The sequence below is a fragment of the Microcebus murinus genome, chromosome 1 (assembly GCF_040939455.1).
Source record: "Microcebus murinus isolate Inina chromosome 1, M.murinus_Inina_mat1.0, whole genome shotgun sequence".
NCBI lineage: Eukaryota > Metazoa > Chordata > Mammalia > Primates > Cheirogaleidae > Microcebus > Microcebus murinus.
Window position 1 is genome coordinate 90908508 of NC_134104.1, and position 24567 is coordinate 90933074.

The following is a 24567-nucleotide window of genomic DNA, read 5'->3' on the forward strand; positions in this document are numbered from 1 at the left end:
TCCCCGCATTTCCAAACCTCCCCTAGCGGTGGTCACGTAGCCTGTGGCTGTGGTTGAGAACCACTGGATGAAAACAGAACACAGAAAAGTATTAGTTCCCTAAGACATAGAGATAGCCAACATATTGATTTATTCATACTCCCACTTATTCCCAAAAGAACCTGAATGTGTTCCATGATCCAGTGTGTATTTTGGCATAGTTCTTCATATCTCCACTTTCCACATGCAGGGACTGACCACAGCCACACAGCTAGAAGGCAGGGGTCCTGGGGTTTTTAGCACTAGCTCTGGCATGTCACCTGCCCGGCCACTCAGTAATGTCTGCGGTACAGTGGGCAATTGTGGGAACCGTGTTTAAGGCTCTGGTGCTGCCCTGAGTCTTACAAATGCATCCATACAGGTGCTGCAAGGAGCAGCCACATGTTTCTATGCTTTCATTGGCTTTGACATCATCGCCACCACCGGAGAGGAAGCCAAGAATCCCAACACGTCCATCCCTTATGCTATCACGGCCTCCCTGGTCATCTGCCTGACAGCGTATGTGTCTGTAAGTACCAGATGCTCCCGGGACCCTCCTCATGGGCCTGCGTTCCCTCCTCTGTCAGGAGCTAGTCCTTTCCCTGTGCCTTCTTGGTGTCTGTGTGCCTGTGTGGTGTGCGCCCTGTCGCCCCACCTGCCACCCATGACAAGAAGAGAATCAAGACTCTGAACTGGAGAGGAGGAGAAGCCCCAGGCCCTCACTTCATCCTGGGCCTCCGTCCTGCCCCTCCCCGCGCACAAGCTCTCAGTGTCCGCGCTTCCCCCGGGGACTGCGGCAGGGAGCGGGCCGCCGTCCAAGGAGCCCAGGTCATAGGCTGGCAGTAACGGGTGGGTGTGCGAGCAGCGGCATTGTGGGCCTCTGTGCGCATCCCTCAATGCTCTTCTGTCTTCTGGGAGCTTCCCGGCAGCAAAGAGGCGAGGCTCCCGCAGAGCCGGGAAAGAGAGTATATTGTCCTCCAGAGACTCGCTTCTCCTCAAGTCTGGGGGAGGAAAATGAGATTTCTTTCGGCTGTTGCTCCCTCTTTGGACACTGGCTCAAATTCATCCTTCGGGTTTCCCTGCCTGGGGGAGTCCTGAGTATGAAGCCTTCAGCCTTGTCTCCGCAGGATCACTCCCCTGAGAGGCTGAGCCACTCCTCACACTTTGGTGTTTCATCTCTCTGCTCCCATCCCTGACTTTCTCTCACAGAAACAGCTCAGCCACATCCAAGATCCCCCTCAGCCCCTGGCAATGGAGAGAATCAGCTGATAAGCCAATGAGCGTGTGGTGACACAAGTACCCCCAGGGCCTGAGGGCCCCACTCACTCGGTCACCACAACTAGGAAAGAGGCAGCCGCTGGGGGTGCACCCATCAGCCCTGCTGTTTCTCCTTCCCTAGAAGACGTCTTCAGCAACTAATTAAGGAAGCCAGGCCAATTGATCATTAAGACAAGCTGCAAAACAGAATTGTCCTAGAAGCCAAACATAAACACAGAGCAGCTTGGATGTGGTGTGCAAACATTTAGTTGCCCACCCATACGTTTTATGAATGGGTCGATTATTGCCTCCCCCACCCCACGCAGACACACTCAAGTGCTTCATGCTGTCCAAGCCCTGGTCATCCCTGTGGAGAGGGTTTGAGGGAGGGGTGGCGAGGTAGGGGAGCAGCAAAGACACTCTGTTCTGCATTTCCCCTCCCCCCCTCCCGCCAGGGCCAACACTTACAGCACAATAAAGTCCACGATTACAGCTCCTTTCCTAGAATAGCACTTTACAGACTACAGAGTACTGCTATACATCTACCAACGTTTTACCCACCCTGATCTACCGTGGCCAGGAGACTCGACCCAAGTTGCTGTAAGAATCAATCCCGCTCTCCTTCAGCCCACCCTACCCCATCCCTAAAGGGGATGTTGCGAGTGGTGATGTTACTGGGAAACACTCTCTTTAAGACTGCATGGATCTTAAACATGCCTCAGAAGCTGCTTGCATTGGTTAGCAGGCAGCCACTCCACCACCAGAAGAGCCAAATTGTTGGGCTCTGGTGTCATATCCTGCCATCTTTCCTGGCAGCCCATGGAGGAACTTAGCTCCTGCAATAGGGAAAGTGGTCTACACTTGACCACCATCTCCCTTTTAGCCTTTGAACTCCCTTCTTGGTAGCAGGCTGGAGCAGCCCCACATCTGTCTATATGACTGGTAGCTCCATTGCCTCTGGCCAAGTCTAAAGGGAGGGATGTTTGGAAGACCTATGCCATGTAAGTGGGTAGGTCCCTGGAGCCCATAGCCAAGTGGTTCATGGTCAAGCAAAGCCATGGTAGTCTCATAGCCCTGGAGTAGGACTTGATTCCATCCTGACACCACTATTTGTTTCTTGGCCTGCCTGGTTCCTGGGATTAAGCCAGAGAGAGGAAGTGGAAATATAAGTCCTCATCTGGGTCCCATCAGTTAATTACCTAATGACTTTATCGGCACTTATCTTTGGAGTTTTGATCTCTGGTGTTCGAAGCAAGAGGGAATACAGATATGACCCTATAGAGAAAGTATAAAAGAAACGAGAGTCTTGTCCATGAGGGCAGGGTGCTCATGGTCACTGCCAGGCCCTGGCTACAACTCCTTTTCTCTGGTAGTATCTGCTCTCCATTGAACTGTCAGCGTAGCTCTGCTTTCATAGGGCTGAAATGCCTGCAGACTTGTTCCTCAGACATCAAAGGGCCACAGAGATATATTAGAGATTTTCTGGTCTAGTCCACTAAATTCACATGTGGGGAGAAAATATGGAGGCCCAGAAGCCAAATGACTGGTCTAAAGTAAAGGCACATGCCAACAAGTGGCAGATCCAAACTGCCGTGCAAGCCCTCCTCCAGGGGCAGGGCTCTTTCTTCTGCTGTGGGGCGTCCATCCGTGCTGTCCACCCCCACACCTCCAGCTATGCCTTCTCTTGTTTTAACAGGTGAGCGTGATCCTAACTCTGATGGTGCCGTACTATGCCATTGACACGGAATCCCCGCTCATGGAGATGTTTGTGGCTCATGGATTCTATGCTGCAAAATTCATAGTGGCCATTGGGTCGGTTGCCGGACTGACAGTCAGCTTGCTGGGCTCCCTCTTCCCAATGCCCAGGGTCATTTACGCCATGGCTGGTGATGGGCTCCTTTTCAGGTAAGGCCTACGCTCCGTGAAATCTATTCTGCTCTGCCGCGTGTATCCAGACAGTGTGTCCACCACTGTCAGCCTGACTGTGATTTTGATGTGAGTGCCATTCACACAGACTGCGGGACCTGTCATGTGTCCTAGGAAAGAGTTTGAGTGAAAAGAGCTCAGGCCCTGAAACAGCCCTTCAGTTTTGCTCTGGGTCCCTCAAACCAGCACAAATTTATATGTTCCCCCAGCTGCCCTCCTCCCTCTTGTGTGACATAGTGTGCTCCTCTGTGAAAATGGCAGGTGCCAAACTGCTGCACTGGGTAGCTTTCAGAAGGAAGATCCCATCCCAGGGATATCATGGATGCCTGGTAACTGCCCTGCTTTCCACAGCCCTTCTCTCCACAGCCCCTCTCTCCACAGCCCTCTCTCCACAGCCCCTATGTCCACAGCCCTCTCTCCACAGCCCTCTCTCCACAGCCCTCTCTCCACAGCCCTCTCTCCACAGCCCTCTCTCCACAGCCCCTCGCTCCACAGCCCTCTCTCCACAGCCCTCTCTCCACAGCCCCTCTCTCCACAGCCCCTCGCTCCACAGCCCTCTCTCCACAGTCCCTCTCTCCACAGCCCCTCTCTCCACAGCCCCTCGCTCCACAGCCCTCTCTCCACAGCCCTCTCTCCACAGCCCTCTCTCCACAGCCCTCTCTCCACAGCCCTCTCTCCACAGCCCTCTCTCCACAGCCCTCTCTCCACAGCCCCTATGTCCACAGCCCTCTCTCCACAGCCCTCTCTCCACAGCCCTCTCTCCACAGCCCTCTCTCCACAGCCCTCTCTCCACAGCCCCTCGCTCCACAACCCTCTCTCCACAGCCCTCTCTCCACAGCCCCTCTCTCCACAGCCCCTCGCTCCACAGCCCTCTCTCCACAGTCCCTCTCTCCACAGCCCCTCTCTCCACAGCCCCTCGCTCCACAGCCCTCTCTCCACAGCCCTCTCTCCACAGCCCTCTCTCCACAGCCCCTCTCTCCACAGCCCCTCGCTCCACAGCCCTCTCTCCACAGCCCCTCTCTCCACAGCCCTCTCTCCACAGCCCTCTCTCCACAGCCCCTCGCTCCACAGCCCTCTCTCCACAGTCCCTCTCTCCACAGTCCTTTCTCAACAGCCCCTCTCTCCACATCCCTCTCTCCACAGCCCTCTCTCCACAGCCCTATCTCCGCAGCCCCTCTCTCCACAGCCCTCTCTCCACAGCCCCTCTCTCCACAGCCCTCTCTCCACAGCCCTCTCTCCACAGTCCTTTCTCAACAGCCCCTCTCTCCACAGCCCTCTCTCCACAGCCCCTCTCTCCACAGCCCTCTCTCCACAGCCCTCTCTCCATAGCCCTCTCTCCACAGCCCTCTCTCCACAGCCCTCTCTCCACAGCCCTCTCTCCACAGCCCCTCTCTCCACAGCCCCTCTCAAGTTGAAAAAATCAATAATCAAAGAGAAGATAAGACCCTCTGAATAGAACCTAATAATAGCAACAACAATAACACCATTTATTGAACATTTGTGTAACCTGGATGCTTTGTATACTGTACCCTATTTAGTCCTCACAATAATTCTATTTGCAGGTGAGTATGCTAAGACTCAAAGAGGTGAAAAAAAAAAAAACTTGCCACAAATTCCCCAGCTGCTGAGTGGCAGGTCAGGATTTGAACCCAGAGCTATCCAACTCCAAAAATCAGACTTGTAAATACACCAATAATTGACAGTTCTAGCTCTCTAAGTTGGCCATGAAGTGGCCTATCTGCCCATGGTACAAAGGGGGTGTGGCCTCATCTCTTGGTTTCCAGCAAGAGGGGCTTGCAGGGAAGGCCGCCTGCAAGTGCACAAAGCAAAGAGTAAACCATGGAGGCAGAAGAGCTCTCAGGGGAGCAGAGGGGCCTGGCTCAGAGACTTTATCTCTGTGAAAGTCATCTTCTTTTTTTTACTAATGAATTGACTTATTTTTTTTTTATTTTTCCCCTCCTTTTATTTCATTATATTATGGGGGTACAAATATTGTTGGGGTTACATATATTGCCCCTGCCACCCCTCCTCCCCTCTGTGCCAGCGCTTTAAGCGTGTCCAACCCCCAGTTGGTGCACACCACACCCATTATGTAAGTATGTAAGTATGACAGTCATCTTCTGCTCTGTTTCCTCGGGCACCTTCTGAAGCCATCGCCAGGCCAGAGCTGCTGTATTTGGGTTGCTGAACAGATCAAGAAGGGTCTATGGTAATGCAGGTGTGATAACTTCACACATCCAAAGGTTTTTCTGCTGTCAAAGAAAACTAAGAGGAAAGATGCTGGGGCTTCAAGAACAATTTACAATCTGTGTGAATCATGAAAATAAAAGAGGAATGGAGGAGGAGAAAGGTGGAAGGACCGGGAGAAGAGAGAGAAGGGGAGAGGGAGCCTGTAGGAACTGCTAAGAAGCGCCGCCGTTTCATCGGCCTTATTGGTCTTCTGTTCTTCAGGTGGTAACCAGCTGGACTTGAGCCTGTATCTATGAGCATAGGTTCTTAACCATTGCACTCTTTTGCCAACTAAATCCCTGTACTTTTGTTGTACAGCAGTGTTTCTCAAGCTTTGGCATAAATCAGAATCCACCGGGGATCTTTTGAAGCATAGTTTGCTAGGCCCCACCCCCAAAGCTTCTGATGTATTAATAGTAGATCCTGGATGAAACCTGAGAATATATTTCTAACAAGCTCCAAGGTGATGCTGCTGCTGCTAAGCCACAGGTCTAGAGGACCCCCAAACAAGTGCATGGCTCCCTGCAACCATCACTTTTTCCCACAAAGCCTGGACTTCAACACATAGCTCTGACAGACCTCCTAGATTCAATCAACCTTTCCCCTTACAAATGAAGTGGGCACTTTAATATAAGAAGTTTGCCTTAAAACTGGAGAATTAAAGTGAATTTCCTTTAAATTATATTCCAGGAACCAAATCCTGGGGTGGGAATAGCAGCTGGATTTGAAGTAGTGAATGCAGAATGGATTGGAGGAGCGGGACGGGAGGACTTAACCACACCAGCCTGTGGACAGTTCCAGCCCCTCTGTTGGCCATGTTAGAATCCGTCACTGTCTGTAGCTCTCCATTAACCCTCTGCTTGCGCCTCCCCTCCAGGTTCCTGGCCCATGTAAGCTCCTACACAGAGACGCCAGTGGTGGCCTGCATCGTGTCGGGGTTCCTGGCAGCTCTCCTCTCGCTGCTGGTCAGCCTGAGAGACCTGATTGAGATGATGTCCATCGGCACGCTCCTCGCCTACACCTTGGTGTCCGTCTGCGTCTTGCTCCTTCGATACCAACCCGAGAGTGACATTGACGGTTTTGTCAAGTTCTTGTCTGAGGAGCACACCAAGAAGAAGGAGGGCATTCTGGCTGACTGTGAGAAGGAAGCCTGTTCTCCAGTGAGTGAAGGGGATGAGTTTTCTGGCCCAGCCACCAACACATGTGGGGCCAAGAACTTGCCATCCCTGGGAGACAATGAGATGCTCATCGGGAAATCAGACAAATCAGCCTACAACGTCAACCACCCCAACTATGGCACCGTGGACATGACCACAGGCATAGAAGCCGAGGAATCTGAAAACATTTATCTCATCAAGTTGAAGAAGCTGATCGGGCCCCGTTACTACACCATGAGAATCCAGCTGGGCCTTCCAGGCAAAATGGACCGGCCCACAGCAGCGACAGGGCACACGGTGACCATCTGCGTGCTCCTGCTCTTCATCCTCATGTTCATCTTCTGCTCCTTCATCATCTTTGGTTCTGACTACATCTCAGGGCAGAGCTGGTGGGCCATACTTCTGGTTGTTCTGATGGTGCTGCTGATCAGCGCCCTGGTGTTTGTGATCCTGCAGCAGCCAGAGAACCCCAAGAAGCTGCCCTATATGGCCCCTTGCCTCCCCTTTGTGCCTGCCTTTGCCATGCTGGTGAACATCTATCTCATGCTAAAGCTCTCCACCATCACATGGATCCGGTTTGCGGTCTGGTGCTTTGTGGGTAAGCAACTTCCTCTGGAGCCTTGCGAGTTCTGTTTTAGGAGCTTAAACACGCTTATCCCAAAATTACCTCCTAACTGGACTAGGCAACTCCATTCCTAGAGAATTCCAGCTTGCATTCTGCATTAGAGCCAATAAAGCCAGTTGTTCCTTCTCTGCCTGTTATGGTCTTGGTCATTGGCTCTGGAAGAATGATGCTGATTAATCCATCACTTCACTGAATACAGAACTGCTGAAAGTTCTTTCTATATCAGAATAATTAGTACCAGAAAAAAATCCACTTAAAGTGAATCTACATTTTTTTTACAAAGGGACAAAGATATTACAGTAAAAGTGAGGAAGGGAACAGTTGATTGATTGGAATTCTATCTTAGAAACTAAAAATTGCAAAACAAAAACTTATGAAAAAATTTAGCTTACATTTGACAAAATTATGTTAAATTAGCAATTGTGCTCTAATTTTTAAAATGAACAAATTATTAAGTGTGGACTTTGGCATTATTTTTCTGACAAATTTGCACCATTTAACATCTCTCACTTCATACTGACTTTTGTGACATATTCAAAGGTTTTTCATTTTTTTCCCAAGGCACTTTTTTCATCCTTTGACATTCCAGTCATTCACTTGGGAAGCACCCATCCTGCCATCGTTCTTGTTGACTTTCTGCCTTCCGCTGTTAATAACTGATATGACTCTGTTAGGTCCTCAATTGTACACTGCTTTGGGTATGAATTGAAACTGTTCTCTAAACCCACTTTCATGGACTTCAAGAAGTCCTATACTTTTTCTGAGATTTCTAGTTTTACTTGGGGATCAATTTATATCGTATTTTCCTTACACGTTCATCATCTCTGACAGTCACTGCTATTTACGAGGTGCTGGGGATTGATGCTAGCGATAATTTGAGAGGGATGTTTAAGTGAAGGCTAATTTCAAAGTTCCTGGGTCACTGTTTTAACACGGTAACCCTGGGGTGACTGGTAACAAATACTTAGCTGAGGAGGATCCTTAGGATCTTGGAGGAATAGGAGAGTAACAGAATAGGTAACACCTGCCTAGAGGAGAAGTGAGACAAATGCACACAAATCAACTAGCCTGGGCAAGGCCACAGAGACTCACTGGTCAGGAGCCCGTCGGCTCCTTAGGATCAGGGACGTGGGTGTTCACCGAGTGTGCTCTGTGCCTGGAACAGAGTGCCTGTGCTGTGTGCTCAATACATACTTTTTTTTTTTTTTTTGAGACAGTCTTGCTTTGTTGCCCAGGCTAGAGTGAGTGCCGTGGCTTCAGCCTAGCTCACAGCAACCTCAAACTCCTGGGCTCAAGCAATCCTGCTGCCTCAGCCTCCCGAGTAGCTGGGAATACAGGCATGCACCACCATGCCCGGCTAATTTTTTCTATATATATTAGTTGGCCAATTAATTTCTTTCTATTTATAGTAGAGACGGAGGCTCGCTCTTGCTCAGGCTGGTTTTGAACTCCTGACCTCCAGCAATCCGCCCGCCTCGGCCTCCCAGAGTGCTAGGATTACAGGCGTGAGCCACCGTGCCAGGCCTTAATACATACTTCTTAGACATTATGAAGCACTCTTCAGAGAGAAAAAACAACAACAACTTCCAGTCAGAATATCCAGAAAGGACTTTGAGGAGGTAGAATCTGAACTGGGCCTAAAAGGTAAGATTTAAAGGAAAAACCAGAGCGATCAAAGGAAAGGGTATGTGTCTTCCAGCAGATTTCTGGCCACTGAAGGCCATTCTATGACTTCCTGTAAACATTATGTCCGAAGTTTACACTATTCTAAATCCCTCTTGTGAACTTCAGGAAGATTTCTTGAAAGGACCCCACTGACTCATCAAAATTTTAACCATTTATATGATTTATTTTACAATCTCTTATCTCCAAATATTTTTCCACTGGAACATGTAGCTAACCAACAGAAAGATTCTACTCTGGACAGAAGTGACTGAAGCGGCAGAAATATTTTAGTCATGTATTTTACAAATGAATGAAGGCACAGACACAAAAATACACATTGACTTATTCATTCAATCACAGACTATTAAAGCTGAAAGGGCCTCTAACATCTAGTGCACCGTTACCCACAGTGTGGTGCCCATTACACTGGTAATAAATACTTCAGCTGATTTTAGAAAGTGTATGAATGAACTTTTAAAATATTTTATAGTTATTATACCCTTTCACATTGTACTAGAAAAACCACACATACTCACCTGTAAATCTGGTGATTTCACAAATACAATTGCATAGGAAGAGGCTATATAGATGATTTTTTTTAATTTAAAAAGTGAGTTGTATTAAAGAAAACCATTAGTACTAGAACAGGGGCCATATGATTCATAGTAATAATTAATACTTATATAGCATTTATCATATATCAACCATTATTCTGAGGGCTTTTCTTATCTATTTAATTTACTTATTTTACTTAATCATTACAACAGTCTCCATTTTACAGATGAGGGAACTGAGGCACTTACCTGAGGTCACCCAGTTAGAATATAATAGAGCCAAGATTAGAATGCAGGAGTGTAGGGCCAGAGTCCATGGTTATAGCCCCCATACTAAACATAACTGGAGTTATAAAACACTGATGTGTCCACCACCTTCCCACTTCTCTTTCTCTCCACTTCCCAGATGAATAAACTAAACCTCTAAGAAGTTAAATAACATGCTCAAGGTCAATGGGAAGTTATTCAAAGAGCTATTAGTAGAATTTAGTATGCTCGTGCTCAGATCTGGCGCTCCTACCACCCCACCAGGGTGTCTCTGAGCAGACTTTATTTGATCAGAACATTTGATGAGGATTAACACATAATATGAGGACTGGCTTCATGGGCCTACAACCTGTGCAAAGGGTCCCATGCTTGGTTTAATGCTCTGCTACTGCTATCTTGAATTCTCAATAATTTTTAAACAAAAGTCCTCAACTTTTCATTTTTCACCAAAAATTCTATAGCCAGTCTGCATAATATCTATGGTTTCTGAAGCGCCAGAGACATTTTGCAAAAAAATGGTAAGGGGCCTTTTACTGTGGAATCAAACAATGTCAAGTTCAAATCACAGCTCCACCACCTCCTTTGTCTTGCGACTTTGGGAAATTCATTTATTTGGACCTCAGTTGACTCATCTGTAAAAAAGCAGATAGTTCTATCAGCCTTGAACCGGTTGCTGTTTGGGGCTTAAATGAGAAAAATGTTGGAGAAAGCAATAAGAAACATTTATTTCCTGCCTTTCTTTTAAAAATCTGAAGTGATTCATTGTCCACCTGTGTGGACATAGTAGCTATCATATGCCAAAGCACGATGTGAACCTCTGCTGACTCAGGCTGCCCCTCTAGTTATCAGGCAGAGGAAAACTCCCTGAGTGCCTTTTGTAATCTTGCTGAGAGTATGAACTCCAGACTCCCTCCAGAAACTGCTACTCACTGACTCAGAGGGATGACATCCCACGGCCTGGGCCTGGCCAGGCAGAGGGCACAGTTGTCTACAATTCAGCAGGCAACAGGTAATTCTGATACGCAGCCCATAAGCCACATTTGGGAAGGATTGTTAGTATTTGTGGGCACCTGCTGCTAACTGCTTTAGTATCATAATTTTGAAGCCTGCCATATAACTAAGTTTTACCCAGAACAAATATTCTCAACCCTGGCTACAAATTAGTGTCACCCTGGGTTGCTTCTGAAAAATTCTAAGCACAGAATCCCCCTACAGAGATTTTCTGATTCAATTGGTCTGGTGTGGCCAAGTGCTGGGTAATTTTTAGAGCTCCCCCAGGTAATTTTAATGTGCAGCCAGGTTTACAATAATCTAGATCAGTGGTCTCAAAATGTGGTCCCAGTTAGCAGCATAAATATCACCCGGGAACTAGTTAGAAATGTGATTTTTGAACTCCATCCCAGATCTGCCAAATCAGAATCTCCAAGGGCAATTTGCTCCAAGGGCAATGTAGGGCTCAATCACCTGCAGGTGATTCTAATGCATGCTCAAATGTAAGAGCCACTGCTCTAAAGACAAGACTATATTATCAAGCAGAGCAGATAATCTAATTACAAAAAATTCCTGGTTTTCAAAAACAAATTTTCGCATATATCCATCCCACAACCCCAAGTTGGCTTATAAAATCTTTAATGATCTTATTCCCACCTTTAAACTTCTGAGCTTCCAAAATATCAGAGTTTTCTCTATATCTGATATCTCTTTATATATAGTATAACTTTCCTGCGGAGAACATTAGAGATATTTTTAAATGGAGCTTCTTATGAAACATCAGCTACTTTTTTAAAAGATTTACATAGTTAGGCTGAGTCATAACTTCATAATCTTCTTAGACACATTATCCAACCTTTTCTAAATGAATCTTAATTACAGCATTTTTGTAACAATGTTTTGCTAAGCTTTTGACCTTCAGAAGAGCAAATTTGGAGAGTACAAGGAGACACAAGCCCCAACAAGATTTTCCACCATGTTTCTTTTCCTTCAGACAAGAGGAATAGTTCAAACAGCAAATGTTTATTAATTCCAACAGACTCTGCACAAAGCAGCACCCGCTTTCCTTTTCTCCCAGCTGATGCAGTTTTGTGAAAGAACATCTGGAGGGTTAGGACAGAGCCTCAGGGAATATGAGATTAGCAGGGCTCAGTGAGAACACCAGGGCATCTTGCAGGTCTACTGTTCCCAGGGGGCCTTTATTATAAATTAATCATCTGTTACAATAGCTCACTGGCACCCTTACCCTGGGAGCTGCCAAGTTGTCATCTGGAATGTTTTCAGCCCCTCTAAGGAAAATGAATTCTTGTCAATAGGTTTAGAGAACACACAGAACTTGTGATATGGGCAATGGACCTCATGAACCCTATCCCAAAACATAAATATTCTAAAGTGAAGACACACCATATGGTCTTTATATGAGCCATCATCTGAAGTCCTGTTGAAAATTGACCCAAGGCAGCCATTGTGAGAAAGGGAAGAGGAGCAGAGAAAGGGATGGTGAATCGGGACCTGATAACTAAATTCTTGATGTGTCCCATCAGTAAGTGTGAAATTCTCCTTGGAGGCAGAGGAGACAACAATTGGCGCTTTCACCACCTAAATCATGCTCAGAAGAGCAAGAAAAATCCCAAAGGCCAGGATGCGGACTGCAGGAGGGCTGGTGGGATTCCAAGGAGGGAGTGTGGAGTCGACCCTGCATCTGGCGAGCCTGTCTGCTGGCCGAGGGTGCCGTGCTGGACGCAGACGCATGGGCGGAGGGGGCAGCGCCTCTCAGGGTCCTGTGACCAGTGGCAGCTGGCATGTCGGCTCTCCCGTGAGCCAGGATGAAGGGAGACAGGGCCGGCGCAGAGGTGGAAGGCCCTGGAGCTGGTGTGCGGAGGGCACCTGGGGCAGACTTGGAGCCACAACAGAGGGGGCATTCGCCTTCTTTCCCTAGACAATATGTTCATGAGATTCAGGCAAGTTGTTGCTTGCAGTTTCAGTTTGTCCATTCTCATTGCTGTCTGGCCTTCCACCACGTCAACACACCACAGTGTATTTATTCACTCTCATGCCCATGGACATTTAGGTTGTTTCCAGTTGGGGCGCCATTAAGAACAGAGCTTCCATGAACATTCCTGTACATGTTTTTGGTGGACATGTGGACACATTTCTCTTGGGTTTCTGTTGAGTTAGAAGTGGAATTGCTGGCCCAGATCACTAGATTTGCTCCACATACTTTAACAAGATTGCACTGCCTCTCATGGCCGTTATACATGTCAAATAAAATAAGGGTCCCCAGTTTCATTTGCAGATAGGAAACTGGTGAGACATAAGGTAACATGACTTCCTACTAGATCGATTGCAGGGCCAGGGAGAGAATCTCCCCTCAACTCCATGCTAAGCCTGCTCTTCCTGGCCACACCATATTAAACAAATATTGCTGTAGTTAGAATCAACAGGGGCTCTTGGTGGTATTTATAAAAATAATCAGCAGTAGTGGGAGTTGGTGGGTACCGCTGTGGGTGGGGAGGACACTCTCATTACCATCCAGTCTCTGTTTCTGCATTGGCAAGTGTCTGTTTTGGAAAGTTGATCCCAGAGTAGTCAAAATAAAAAACCCTCTGGGCATAACAAAGTGCCTCGGCTATCTGCAGTAGGCAGGGCTTCCTGCTGGAAAGTGCACCCCAGGAAGAGGCTGCTCCACCCAGCCGAGGTCAGGTGGCCCATGTCCCCTCGGCTCTGGGTGTGGAGCTGCAGCAGAGGCCAGCGAGCTCCTGGGGACTCTGGACATCAGGGAGCTGCTCTTCGACCGGAGTTTGTGCCCTCAGAGTCGGAAATCAGCTGTTATTGTTTAGGTCACCCAGTCTCTTTTTAGAGTTGAGTTTTTGTTCTAGGTTTCCTCCCATATGGTTGAGACTCATCTCCTGCACCCCCCTCGCTCGTAGGTTTGGGGTCCTTTGCTTAATTTGCACAGGATGGATCAACACAATTAGATGAGTAGGTGCTTCATCAGCTGACACCAAGGGGCCCCAGCATCTGAAGGGACGCGGGACATGCCTAAACCTTCTGTAGAGGATGGGAACCGCCCTCAGCTTAGAGTCCAGAGATGTGATCTAGTGCTATTTCAATTACTGATTTATTGTACAGTTCTTAACTTCTCCGGGATGATGGAAGAGAAATTGCTTTTTTATATATATATAAAGGGCTCTGTGATCACAAAGTGTTTTATTACATAAAGGAAGCCCATTCAATTGTTAAAGACATGATTTTTCATCTTGTCTAGCCTGAACCGCCCATAGGCACATTTTCCGCCAGGGAACTACTCTATGGAAAAGATGCCAAAGCCTCCCTTTGAATATTTCCCTTAACTGCAAACAGACTTTCACGGGACTCACCTTTGACCAGGGCTGGCATTTAGCCTGAGTACCAGTCCAGCCATGTCTGTTGTTAAAATATTGATATACTTCTTTGTTTACTGCTAACTAGTCCTGACCACACCAGGCACCCCCCACCATGATTCATCAACTAAAGAAACAACTCCAGCCCAGTAGGGGAGCCTTCAGGACTCTGCTACAGCATAAAAGCTGACTCCTTTCTGATTTTTACATCACAACTGCCTTTAATTTATTACAGATATAAGATGTGTAACTCCAAAGCAATGGATCTAAGCCATCTGTTTTTAAAGAACAGAAGAATTAAACATACAAATAGAATAAATAATGTTATTAATTAGCCATCTTATTCTTGTGGCTTGGTTCCAAGTGACTTCTAGCTTATTCCAAAATAAAATCCACTCTCAAAAGATAAGATGTTGACATCTATAAGGGTTTATAAAAGAATATGTTGCCAGTCCCAGTCACAATCTTAAATGAGAGTGACCCCAAATTATTTCAAGCAACAAAGGCATCGAAGCACCCTGCATTAGGGCATGGAGAGCCCTGGAGGATTCACTGTCCAACCGCTCACTCACAGCGTTGCTGTGGGCAATCCCTTATTTTTTCTGTGCTTCAGTGTTCTGTCTATGAAATGTACATAATCACACACACACACACTCCTTCCCCAAGTAGGTTTAAAGGAGTCTAAACAAGATACCATTTGTATAGCATTTGGAGCTCCTTGGGAGAAAGGTGCAACATAAATGATGCATTATTATTGGACCTCAGCACACAGAGATGTTGTGTGAAGTTTAGTTTAGATGATTCAGAATTCCCAGAAGCCCTAGAGACTTTTCAGAAACTACCTCACACTTAGTTGTCTCAGCCAACTGGAAAAAGGAGCAGAAACAAAATCCCCTGTTCCCACACAGGAGGCGCTGAGCAGCTCTGTTTACTTGCCTGACACAAAGCCCTTGTTTATGTGTGACAGATGGTAGTACGTTTCTCTCTCTCTCTTTTTCTCTGCCTCCCTCCGTTCGTTTGTTCCTCTCTGTTTCTTTGTCCCCCTCCATTTTTCCTTTTCTCCAGTCCTTCTCGACCTCACACCGCTTTTCCTGAATTAGGCAGACAGAAAGCCAAGAGCTAGGAGAATGCTCTTGCCCAAGCAGCTGCTGTCCTGCCAGGCTGCCTGCACGCAGCTCCTCAACGCACAGCACTCCCATTTGAGATGTGTTTTTGAAGACAGAGTGACACACCTTTGAAACTGTAGGGGGCTCAAAGAAAACATTAAAAGACCCATAAATATTTATGTGGCAGGTTTCCATGGGTCACTTTCCCAGAGTAACCATAGCTAATGTGCGCACACACACACACACACACACACACACACGTTCCTTCCAGCTCTGGCCACCCCCAAAGACAACCATACACCTAACCTCTTACAGAATATTTACTGCAGTAAGCATTGTCCATGAGCCAGCCTAGGGGAGAGAAGGAATGAAGGACTGGCTATGCAAGAGACTCTTCTTTCTTCATATAAAAGGCTGCTTCTGCCCCTCTCAGACTCGGGCAAGTCACTTACTCTTTCCCAGCCCATTTCCACTTCTATAAAATGAAGGTATTAGAATGCATAAATGATCTGTAGCATCTTTTCCAGCTCTAAATAGCTATGATTCTATGAGCAATCACACCAAGTTTTTTAGGGGATTCCCATGATATGAATCTACCTGACCCCCAAATACCTAGTGGGGGCAGGCAAAGGTCTGTTGGAATCGATGTCAAACCAGTGATTGAGAGACAACCTGTGTAGTGGCACAGGAGAGAAGTTAGGGGTAGAGGAAAAAGAAAAAAGGTATTAAGTTCAGTAGAGAAATAACACACCTGTAAATAGGGCAAAGAAGGAGATCAGAAAGGAAAGAACTGGCATAATATATACTAAGCAGGAGTAAGGGGCAAGATTTGGCACCTGCCTAGATATCTAGGAGAAAAGATAGCAAAAAAGCAAAGCTGTGCAAAATGAGGTGTGTGCCTGCTGGCCCTGCTTGGTCACCTGAAATTCATCCTCAAATCTCAAACATGCTTCAGACAGAGGCAGACTCCCAGACCCAGCATACTGGCATTCTTAGAAGAGGCCTTAATGTGATGCCTTGTTCTGCACATGGATAATAACTATTCCCCATGGCCACCCCCACCCCCAGACAAAAAAGAGTAAATACCCATGCTCAAAAAGATGAAGCCGCTATTTGAGAAGTAATAGCTACATCTGCAAATAATTAACTCTAGGATTTATTATCAATTAGGACTATAAATCTCTGCTTACTTTGGCTCCTGGAAAGCTGATTTCACTGGGGGGTTGCGGAGAAAGTCATTTGAGACAAGGAGGGAGAAATCCGAGCTTGAAAACACACACTTCAAATGCAAAAGGGAGCAAGATTTCTCCAGCACCAGAGCAGCAAAGCAGGCTTGACTTGTGGTTCTAAGCAAACAGCCCAGCAGACGTCCACAGGGTTAGCAAAGTCAAAGTGGCTGGTGTCATTCAGAAGTGGGTGTTGGGGCCAGGAAGGAGATTGAGTGGCTGAGTGGACCCCAGTGGCCAGGCCATGGCATGGCCTGAGTAAGAGGCAGAGTTGTATCAGGTGCATCAAGCACAATTCCTTATCTCAGGGGTTCTCTGACCACTGGAATCACCTGGGGAGCTTTGAAAACATACCTATGCTTGGGTCACAGTGTAGACCAATTAAAGTAGAATCTCCAGGGATGGGGCTTGAGTATCAGAGTGGTTCAAAAACTCCCCAAGTAGCTCTCAAGTGCAGCCAAGGTTGAGAACCACTGCTTATCTCATTTCATCCTCAAGCAATCCCATACTGTAGGGTTGCTACAATCTTGTGGTTTTACAGAAGAGAACACTGAGGCACAGAGAGTCTCAGGTAACAGGACAAGCGTTGCACAGCTAAGAATGGTGAAGGCAGGATGTGAACCCAGAGCCCACACTCTTACTTCTCATGCCTTATGGCCTCTAAGGCTATGGTTCTCAGCTCTCCAGGCCCTGAACTTCATGGGCTTTTCAAGATTTAAAAAAAAAAGAGTCTCTCAAATTGTTTTTATATATTATTCCAAAAAAATCATAAAAATGAAGCATCATCCATTGTTAATGCTACATATTAACCAGAGAGGCAAGTTTCTTTCCTTTGGTTGGAATGACATCAACATGAAAGGTTGCACTGGACATTTCATGCTCATCAAGAGTGCTCATTCATTCATTCAATAAATGTGAAGTGCTGGTTTTCTGCAGAGACTCTAACATAGTACCACTCTGTGCGGATAACCACACACAGATGTTCTAAGGGCCATAACAGTGGCATGCGCTAGCCACTGCGAGCCTGCAGAAGACAGTAGGCAGCTTAGAGTGGCAGTGATATTCCTTTGGCCGATGAAAAATGGTGAAATAAATCAGAGGATAATACACGTATGTTGCTAAGTGGTGAAATAAGAGATGGAGTCCCTAAGTATAGGTAGGGGATAATAAAATGTTATGAGAAGGTTGGGAATATACTGTTGCTGATCCACAAATATTTAACCCAGGGTAGAAAATGTGAATTCCTGGCTGGCAGCTTTATGAGTTCAGTGAGCTGGATGTCACCATGGGAGGTGGGGGCCAAGGTGACCTGGAGAGCCCTTATTCTGTCTGGTGAGGCAGCTAACAATTTCCATGAGGAATGTGGGTGCAGTGTTGTCAGATCTTTCGACTTTTAGGAAAAGCTGTAAATATGGGTTGCAAGATCTCCCGATTTTTAAATGGCATCTAATTCAGTGTTCTGTTTAGACCAAAGAAAACACATTTCCTCCAGCTCTGAGTTCACCGTTGAGGGTGATCTCCCTGCCAGTCCCATGGATTCCCCACGCAGCTGCTTATTCACCTGTGCCCTTCCCCTCCCCTGCAGGTATGCTCATTTATTTTGGGTACGGCATCTGGAACAGCACCCTGGAAATCAGTGCCCGAGAGGAGGCCCTGCACCAGAGCACGTACCAGCGCTACGACGTGGACGACCCCTTCTCGGTGGAGGAGGGTTTCTCCTACGCCACGGAGGGCGAGAGCCAGGAGAACTGGGGCGGGCCGGCCGAAGACAAAGGCTTCTATTACCAGCAGATGTCAGATGCGAAGGCAAACAGCCGGACAAGTAGCAAAGCGAAGAGCAAAAGCAAACACAAACAGAACTCGGAAGCCCTGATCGCCAACGATGAGTTAGATTACTCTCCAGAGTAGGGGTAAACACACGAGAGGTAGAAGTGGTGATGACTGATTTTCAGTAAGTTAACCTGTGGGCTGGAAGGTGAAAACCTTTCTGGCTCTCATTTCACAACTCCAGCCTTTCCCGAAGTCAATCCCCAGTCATAGCCTGTCATTCACTACTTTTGCTCTTCAGGATAGTGCTGTAGAAAGGCTTGACCTGGGTCCCTAACTGGTCCTCTTATTTCAAAACCAAACAAGAGGCTACTCGAAGTTCCATCTTAGGCGCAGCCATCAAAGCTGATGGTAGCAAACGTTTCCTAGGCCTTTGCTTTGCTGGTTGAATCTTTTTGCTTCTTACTGAGACCCCAAGACGCGAGGAGTGAACTCTTTGGAGCCCACTGAGGCTGCAGCTCCTGCGGGAGATGTGCCAGGGCGGGGGAGGGGCGTGCGGTGTGGGCACAAGGCATCGTTTCAGCCACCTGAGACACGAGGGCAAAGCTCTGTTCTCAGCGTGTCGGGCTGGGCGCTGCTCCCCCAGGTCGGGGTGGGCAGATGGGCACTGGCACTTCCTCAGCAAGCAATGTTTTGTCTTGAAATCTCACCCAAACGAAATTCATGGAGAAGACACATGCTTCTTTTTATTCCCCAATGTTCTCACCATTTCCAAACTATAATTTTAGGCTCCAGCAAAAGTCAGGGACCCTGAGATCATTACCTCAGAGATTTCAGATTCACTGTAAAGCAATCATGCAGACCCAATAATATAGTAAGAAATACCGTCAAAGCACTACTTAAATTCCCAGGAAAAAAAATTAAGTTACCGTCTCTTGCAGTGAAGGCCAGAAGGGCACTGGCAGAAATTAACTCTCTGTCATGCCTTCTCTTATACCAGACTTTAAGCTCCTGCTGACACGATGAAAAGAGGGCAAAGGTGGAGCATGATTTCATGGCACTAATATGCCTTGAAGAAGTAGGTTGTTTGTCTTATAATCAGATAAAAATCTTTACAAGGAGAAGTGACCCAGCCACTGAGATCATATTGCAAATTCTATTCCATATCTCTAAAATTATAAATTCTGTAGTTGTTTGAGATAGGCAGCCACTTGATTGGTGGGTGCTACTCTGAAAATAAAAAGTGTCAAAGCACAGCTAGTTAGGTGATTGCATTCCATGAGATTACATTTCCCTTCTAAACCTTATTCCTCTGAGGTAGCTCACTTTTAGAAGTGAATTTTTTCTGTTACTTCCCACAGCAGTTTCACTGAATCCCAGAGAAATATCTACCTGGTAAGGTCTAAATTGGGGCCATAAGAGAGGTTCTTAAAAGAGTTTTCTCAGAAATGGGACATTTGAGAGAATTTGCAACAGGAATAAATGCACAGGCTACACATTCTACTCTTGGGTTACAAGGATTCCTGTGGCTGCGTGTACACACATATGAGAAGGCACCATTTGAATCAAGCTAAAACCTTTGTGAGAATTTCCTGAAAGGGTGTGCAAAACAGCAAATTCCTTGCTCTCTCTCTCTCTTGGATTTATTGTTAAGCCAAAAGTTTTCCAGAACACATCGACTCACATTTGAGCCTGTTCTTTCTTAAAGGTTGAGGTTTCTGCCGTCTTGGCACGATTTAGGGTTACGATGAGGAGGCGAAAGTCCGTGTTTTCATTCAACTAACACTGATCGAGGATATACCAAGTGCTAAGTAAAGGAATGAAAAGAGGTCTAACATCTGCCCCTGGGGACTCACAGTCCGGGGACGAGCAGCACTGGAGCTCGATAAGTGCAGAGAAAACCATCAAACTTGACAAGTCCTTGTAGCAGTACACAAGGCTTTAACATAACATATAAAGACCAATTGAAACTAGTTTTTTTAAAATACCCTTTAAATAAATTGCATATCACATCTATAGCCAATGAATATCATTAAATTCAAATAACAATAATTTTCTAAATCTTTCTTCTTCCTCTGTATTAATTATTTAGAACTCTGGTTTCCTGAGGTCACTTTGTCATTTTAATGTAATGCTTGACAATGCTGTGTTTTCTCCTCCCTAAACTTAATCATAATGACATAGTGCCTGGTCTGTGATATATATCCCTGAGGATTAATTGTAAACTAATTTATCAATAACCTTTGTGAAAACAAAGGTTTGAACTGTTTGTAGGACTCAACAAATCTGCCTACTTTAAATGCAGTCTGATACACATCTAGATATATGGGGTGGGGTTGTATTCATGAATATGTTCAAGAGAAATGAGTGCAAAATAACAAAATCTTACTGTGAGTAAAAGAGCCACCTTTTACTAGTGAGGTTTAGGTACTAAAATAACAATAGTCTGGTGGCAGATATATGCAATTGCTGTGACATTAGAAGAGAGAACACACATGCTTTGGTTAAAGCTGTTGGTATTGATTTTACACATATCCTACAAAGCACTCTCATTTTAAAAGCCATTTTTTCCTGAGTAGTATCTTTATATTTTTTAGCCTTTGCTCTCTTTGTTTGTCTCAAGTTGATAGGTCACCTCCCTAGCAACCTTGATTCAAAAAAAAAAAAACAACTTATCAATATGATACAAAATGTTTTGTGCCATAAGGTACATAGACATGTTTTTTCTCATATTTCCCAGCTTCTGTGACAGTCACAGGTTTCACAATGCAGTTTGCAAATTCTATCAGTCACTAGAATGACTATGCTAGTGTTTTCCTAACAGATTTCTTAATATATTTGTGGGATCACATTAAAAGTAAGATCACCTTACAAATAATTATCTTAGAAACTTAGCCCCTAGACCGGAGTCCAAGGAAGACCCACATTTTATTGAATTCTTCTCTACAGCAAGAGCTGTTTGAGTGAGATTTCACTGTATGTATTCGTGGTTTTGAGCCAGTCACACTTGATTTTTTTAAATTTTATTCTGTTTATTTATTGGTACTTTGCTTCAGTTCAAAAGGATTTGAGGAAGCTATTAAAATATATAAAACAAAAAATGAGGAACTCAGGACAAATAAAAGTAGATCTATAGAAAGGGTGAGACAAAGCTAGATGTGTATTTAGTCCACAAATACGGAACTTTGATATGTTTTATCAAATTGGCCAATGAAGGGCATCTTGAAAAATAATAGAATTGGAGGTAATGATAAGAAGAAAGTATTCTCCTGCATGATAAGAACAGATCTTTCCCCACGAGGGCAGAGGAACAAGACTTGTCGAGGAGGGTGTTTCTATGCAAAAATTTCAGGGATCCTCTGTTTCCCCAGTCCATGTACACGTACGTGTGACGCTGAGGACTGTTTGTCCACAGAAGCTCTAGAGACCCTAAGAGAGAGAGGCATCCGCAGGTAACCTGGTGGCCTGGCGGTCAGAGAGCCAATGTTTGTAACTAATCATGTGCAGGCCCCACCACAAGCGGGAACCAGAATACTGTGTTGGCCAGGTTACTTTGCATTTCTCTCGGGATGGCGACGGGTAGCAAAAAGCCCTTTTCATGTACGTAATTGTCCTCCTTTCATTTTCTCTAAGACTTTTAGAAGAGAGGCGGTTTTAATTTTTTTTCCTCCTCAGGAGCACCTTCCTTTCTAAAATGCTTTCCTCTTCTTGCTCTGCTTGAGTAACACGCGAGTCAGTCTGAAATACTTTGGCCACAATTACTTCTCTGAGGAAATAGGGTTTTTCTGGTTTTTTTTAAGGACTTATAGAGCCCAAAAGGGATTAGTGGAAGTTTTGAAGCCCATCAAAGGTGAATATGTATTCTGCAGTATCAACTAAATTAGTGTTAGACATCATTAAACAGTATCCCACACGCATGGAATCACCAAATCCCCACAGGACTTCCACAAAGGCAGCTTTGGGCTGGAAGTCTTCTGACAGCCAGTAGTTCTGATTTCCTACTTTTCCAGAACATTTAGTGCAGGTCGGTACACAGAAGGAAAGAAAATGGCTTATATTAGAACTAGGAAACAGGAGCAGCCTGGATTTTTATGTGAGGGACTCCCTCTGTCTTTTTTTTTTTTTTTTCTATTAAGTTTTCCTGACATTGGCTAGAGGGAAGTGTGAGTCATGTGAATCTTGCCAGAAGCGCAGAATTTGAAGGACTGTGTTGATTCGGACATTGAGAAGAAGAAACTGGTCCGTGCACACACATCTATTGGTTGGTCTTGGCAGTTGCTGATACACTTGTCTCACTCGCACCCCTGAAGGTGAGAATTGACACTGGAAATCATAAACCCCCGCTTTCCAAAGCAAAGACTCTGTTAACGTTGTGATGGGCATAAATACCTCAACTGTCTGGGCTGAGGGAGGGGCTGCAGGTTTTTAGGAGAGCAGCTATAGTCCTCATTCCATGTAGTCACACCATCTGACCACAGGACTCCACATTCTAGCTTTTCTCACTGTGGAAAAGAAATGTTACTGTTTAATTCATATCCAAAGTTATAAATAGAGCTTGTAAATTGTACTTGTTTCTTTTTTCTGTTTGGTCCTTGAGAAGTACAACTTGCATTTTGCAGATGGTAATTTCTAGTGTTGTTCTCTGCTACTTTTTTTAATATGAAATTGCTGTATTTGTTAAAGTTTGTTCGTTTTGTGACTTTTAATTCCTGTCGGTGCACTGTACAATGTAGTGTATCATGAAGAAAGAAATAATATGCAGATGTGTTACAGAGTGTGTTTTATTTTCAAATGACTGTGGTGTTGACAATATATTGATTTATCAAGAAACTAAAGGAAAATTCTAAATTCACCAAAATGTGTATATTTTAATAAATGCATAAAGCTTTATTGTGTGCCTTTAAATTTAAAATTAGTTTATAAAGAAAATCAGAAACAAAAGTGTCTTACAATAAAAATATTCATAGTAATGTAAAGCTTTTACACAGGAGACTACCAAAAAAAAGAAAGAAAGAAAAGAAAAGAAAAAGGAGCTTTCCCATATTTTGTTAACCTTAAACAGTACCTGAAGTCTGTTACTTTTTTCCATTCCTAAATGGAGATAAATAAGTGAATCTTGCCTTAAGTGTTTCAATTGTCCTTTGTAGAAAAGCCAGATAAATGAGCTCATTTTGAAATGAATTGCATTATTGTGGAAAATTCATTTTCAGAATAAAAATATTTTAAAATTACAATTAATCGACTAATAAAATTGAAATTTGAAGAAAGTCAGTGCCATCCTACCTTTTTAAATTTACTTAACTTCCAAGAGAAGAATATAAAGTTCTATTTTTGTAGATCCTCAGGAGAACCTGAGGTGGTTCTACTCACCCCACCATGTTCTTCTAACAAGGGTGCAAGGCTGTCTCTGGGACCCGCTCACCACGCTGCATCCTTAATTAGCCCATTCTCGGTACCAGCTCCTGCTCAAGCTGCTGCCCTCTCCACCCTCTGCACCACCTTACAGTTTATATTGAACATTCCATTCATTGCCCCCATGCATTTTAAAGACAAATTAGAAGAACATTACCTGCTTACATTGCAACCCCAATTACCATAGCATTAATGGTGACTTAATTTATTTTACTTTTTAATGGTACTGATGGTGATACCTGGAGAAAACGTAGAGTGTATAGCAGGGTCACATATTTTCCACACCACATAAGATGCAAAGGACCTGCCACATCTTTATTTCCTACAGTTCATTGATCTCCCTTACAAAGGTCCATCTGCCTGGGTAGCAAGGGAAGAAAAACAAACCTTAAATATATTAATTTACAGAATCACAGTTGTGTTTTCTCGTTTAGTCTCTTTTAGACGATTGAGTCTCGTTGGGATAAGTGAGCCTTACCAGATTTCCTCCCCTCCCCCTGGGTTCTCTCTAACATGGCTCTGGGAACAGAGCTTATATGATCTCATATAAGGAAAAGGAAGTAGTGGGTGCAGGTGAGAACTAGGGTGCTCTGGGCCCTTAACAGATGCTTTTGCAGAATTGTTACCTGGACTCTTCCGATACCACTGAAGAGCACCCTCTCGGGCTCCATCCTCCTCCCTCATTATACACAGTCATTTCTGGGCTCTGCTCACTGAGGCTTAGAGCCAGTGACGCACTGCAGCCTGCTTCTGAAAATGATCGTTAACTTTCATGACTTTTGTGAGTCAGTTGCTAAACATAACATTATTAAAACTTAAGTCCTATAAATTTACTATTAAATATATTGGGAAAAGGGTAATAAATAACTCAAAACTAATTTATTTTACTATGTTTTACTATTATCCATGTTTTTGAAGTTATTTACAACTACTGTATCTGTTCGGGGGGAAACATAATATAATGATGAGCTATTGCACATCTCTC

The 24567-nt window shown here is 45.1% G+C and overlaps 1 protein-coding gene across 1 annotated transcript in view; it reads left to right on the top strand.

Annotated features, from left to right (window-relative positions):
- SLC7A14 (solute carrier family 7 member 14) overlaps positions 1-23398 on the top strand; it is a 114788-nt gene extending 91390 nt beyond the window's left edge. Inside the window, exons 5-8 of the mRNA XM_012779282.3 lie at positions 401-547; positions 2972-3180; positions 6308-7185; positions 17989-23398. Coding sequence (XP_012634736.1) covers positions 401-547; positions 2972-3180; positions 6308-7185; positions 17989-18311 — 1557 coding nt within the window. The 3' untranslated portion in view covers positions 18312-23398. The remainder of the gene's footprint in view (positions 1-400; positions 548-2971; positions 3181-6307; positions 7186-17988) is intronic.
- Positions 23399-24567: the final 1169 nt, after the last annotated feature.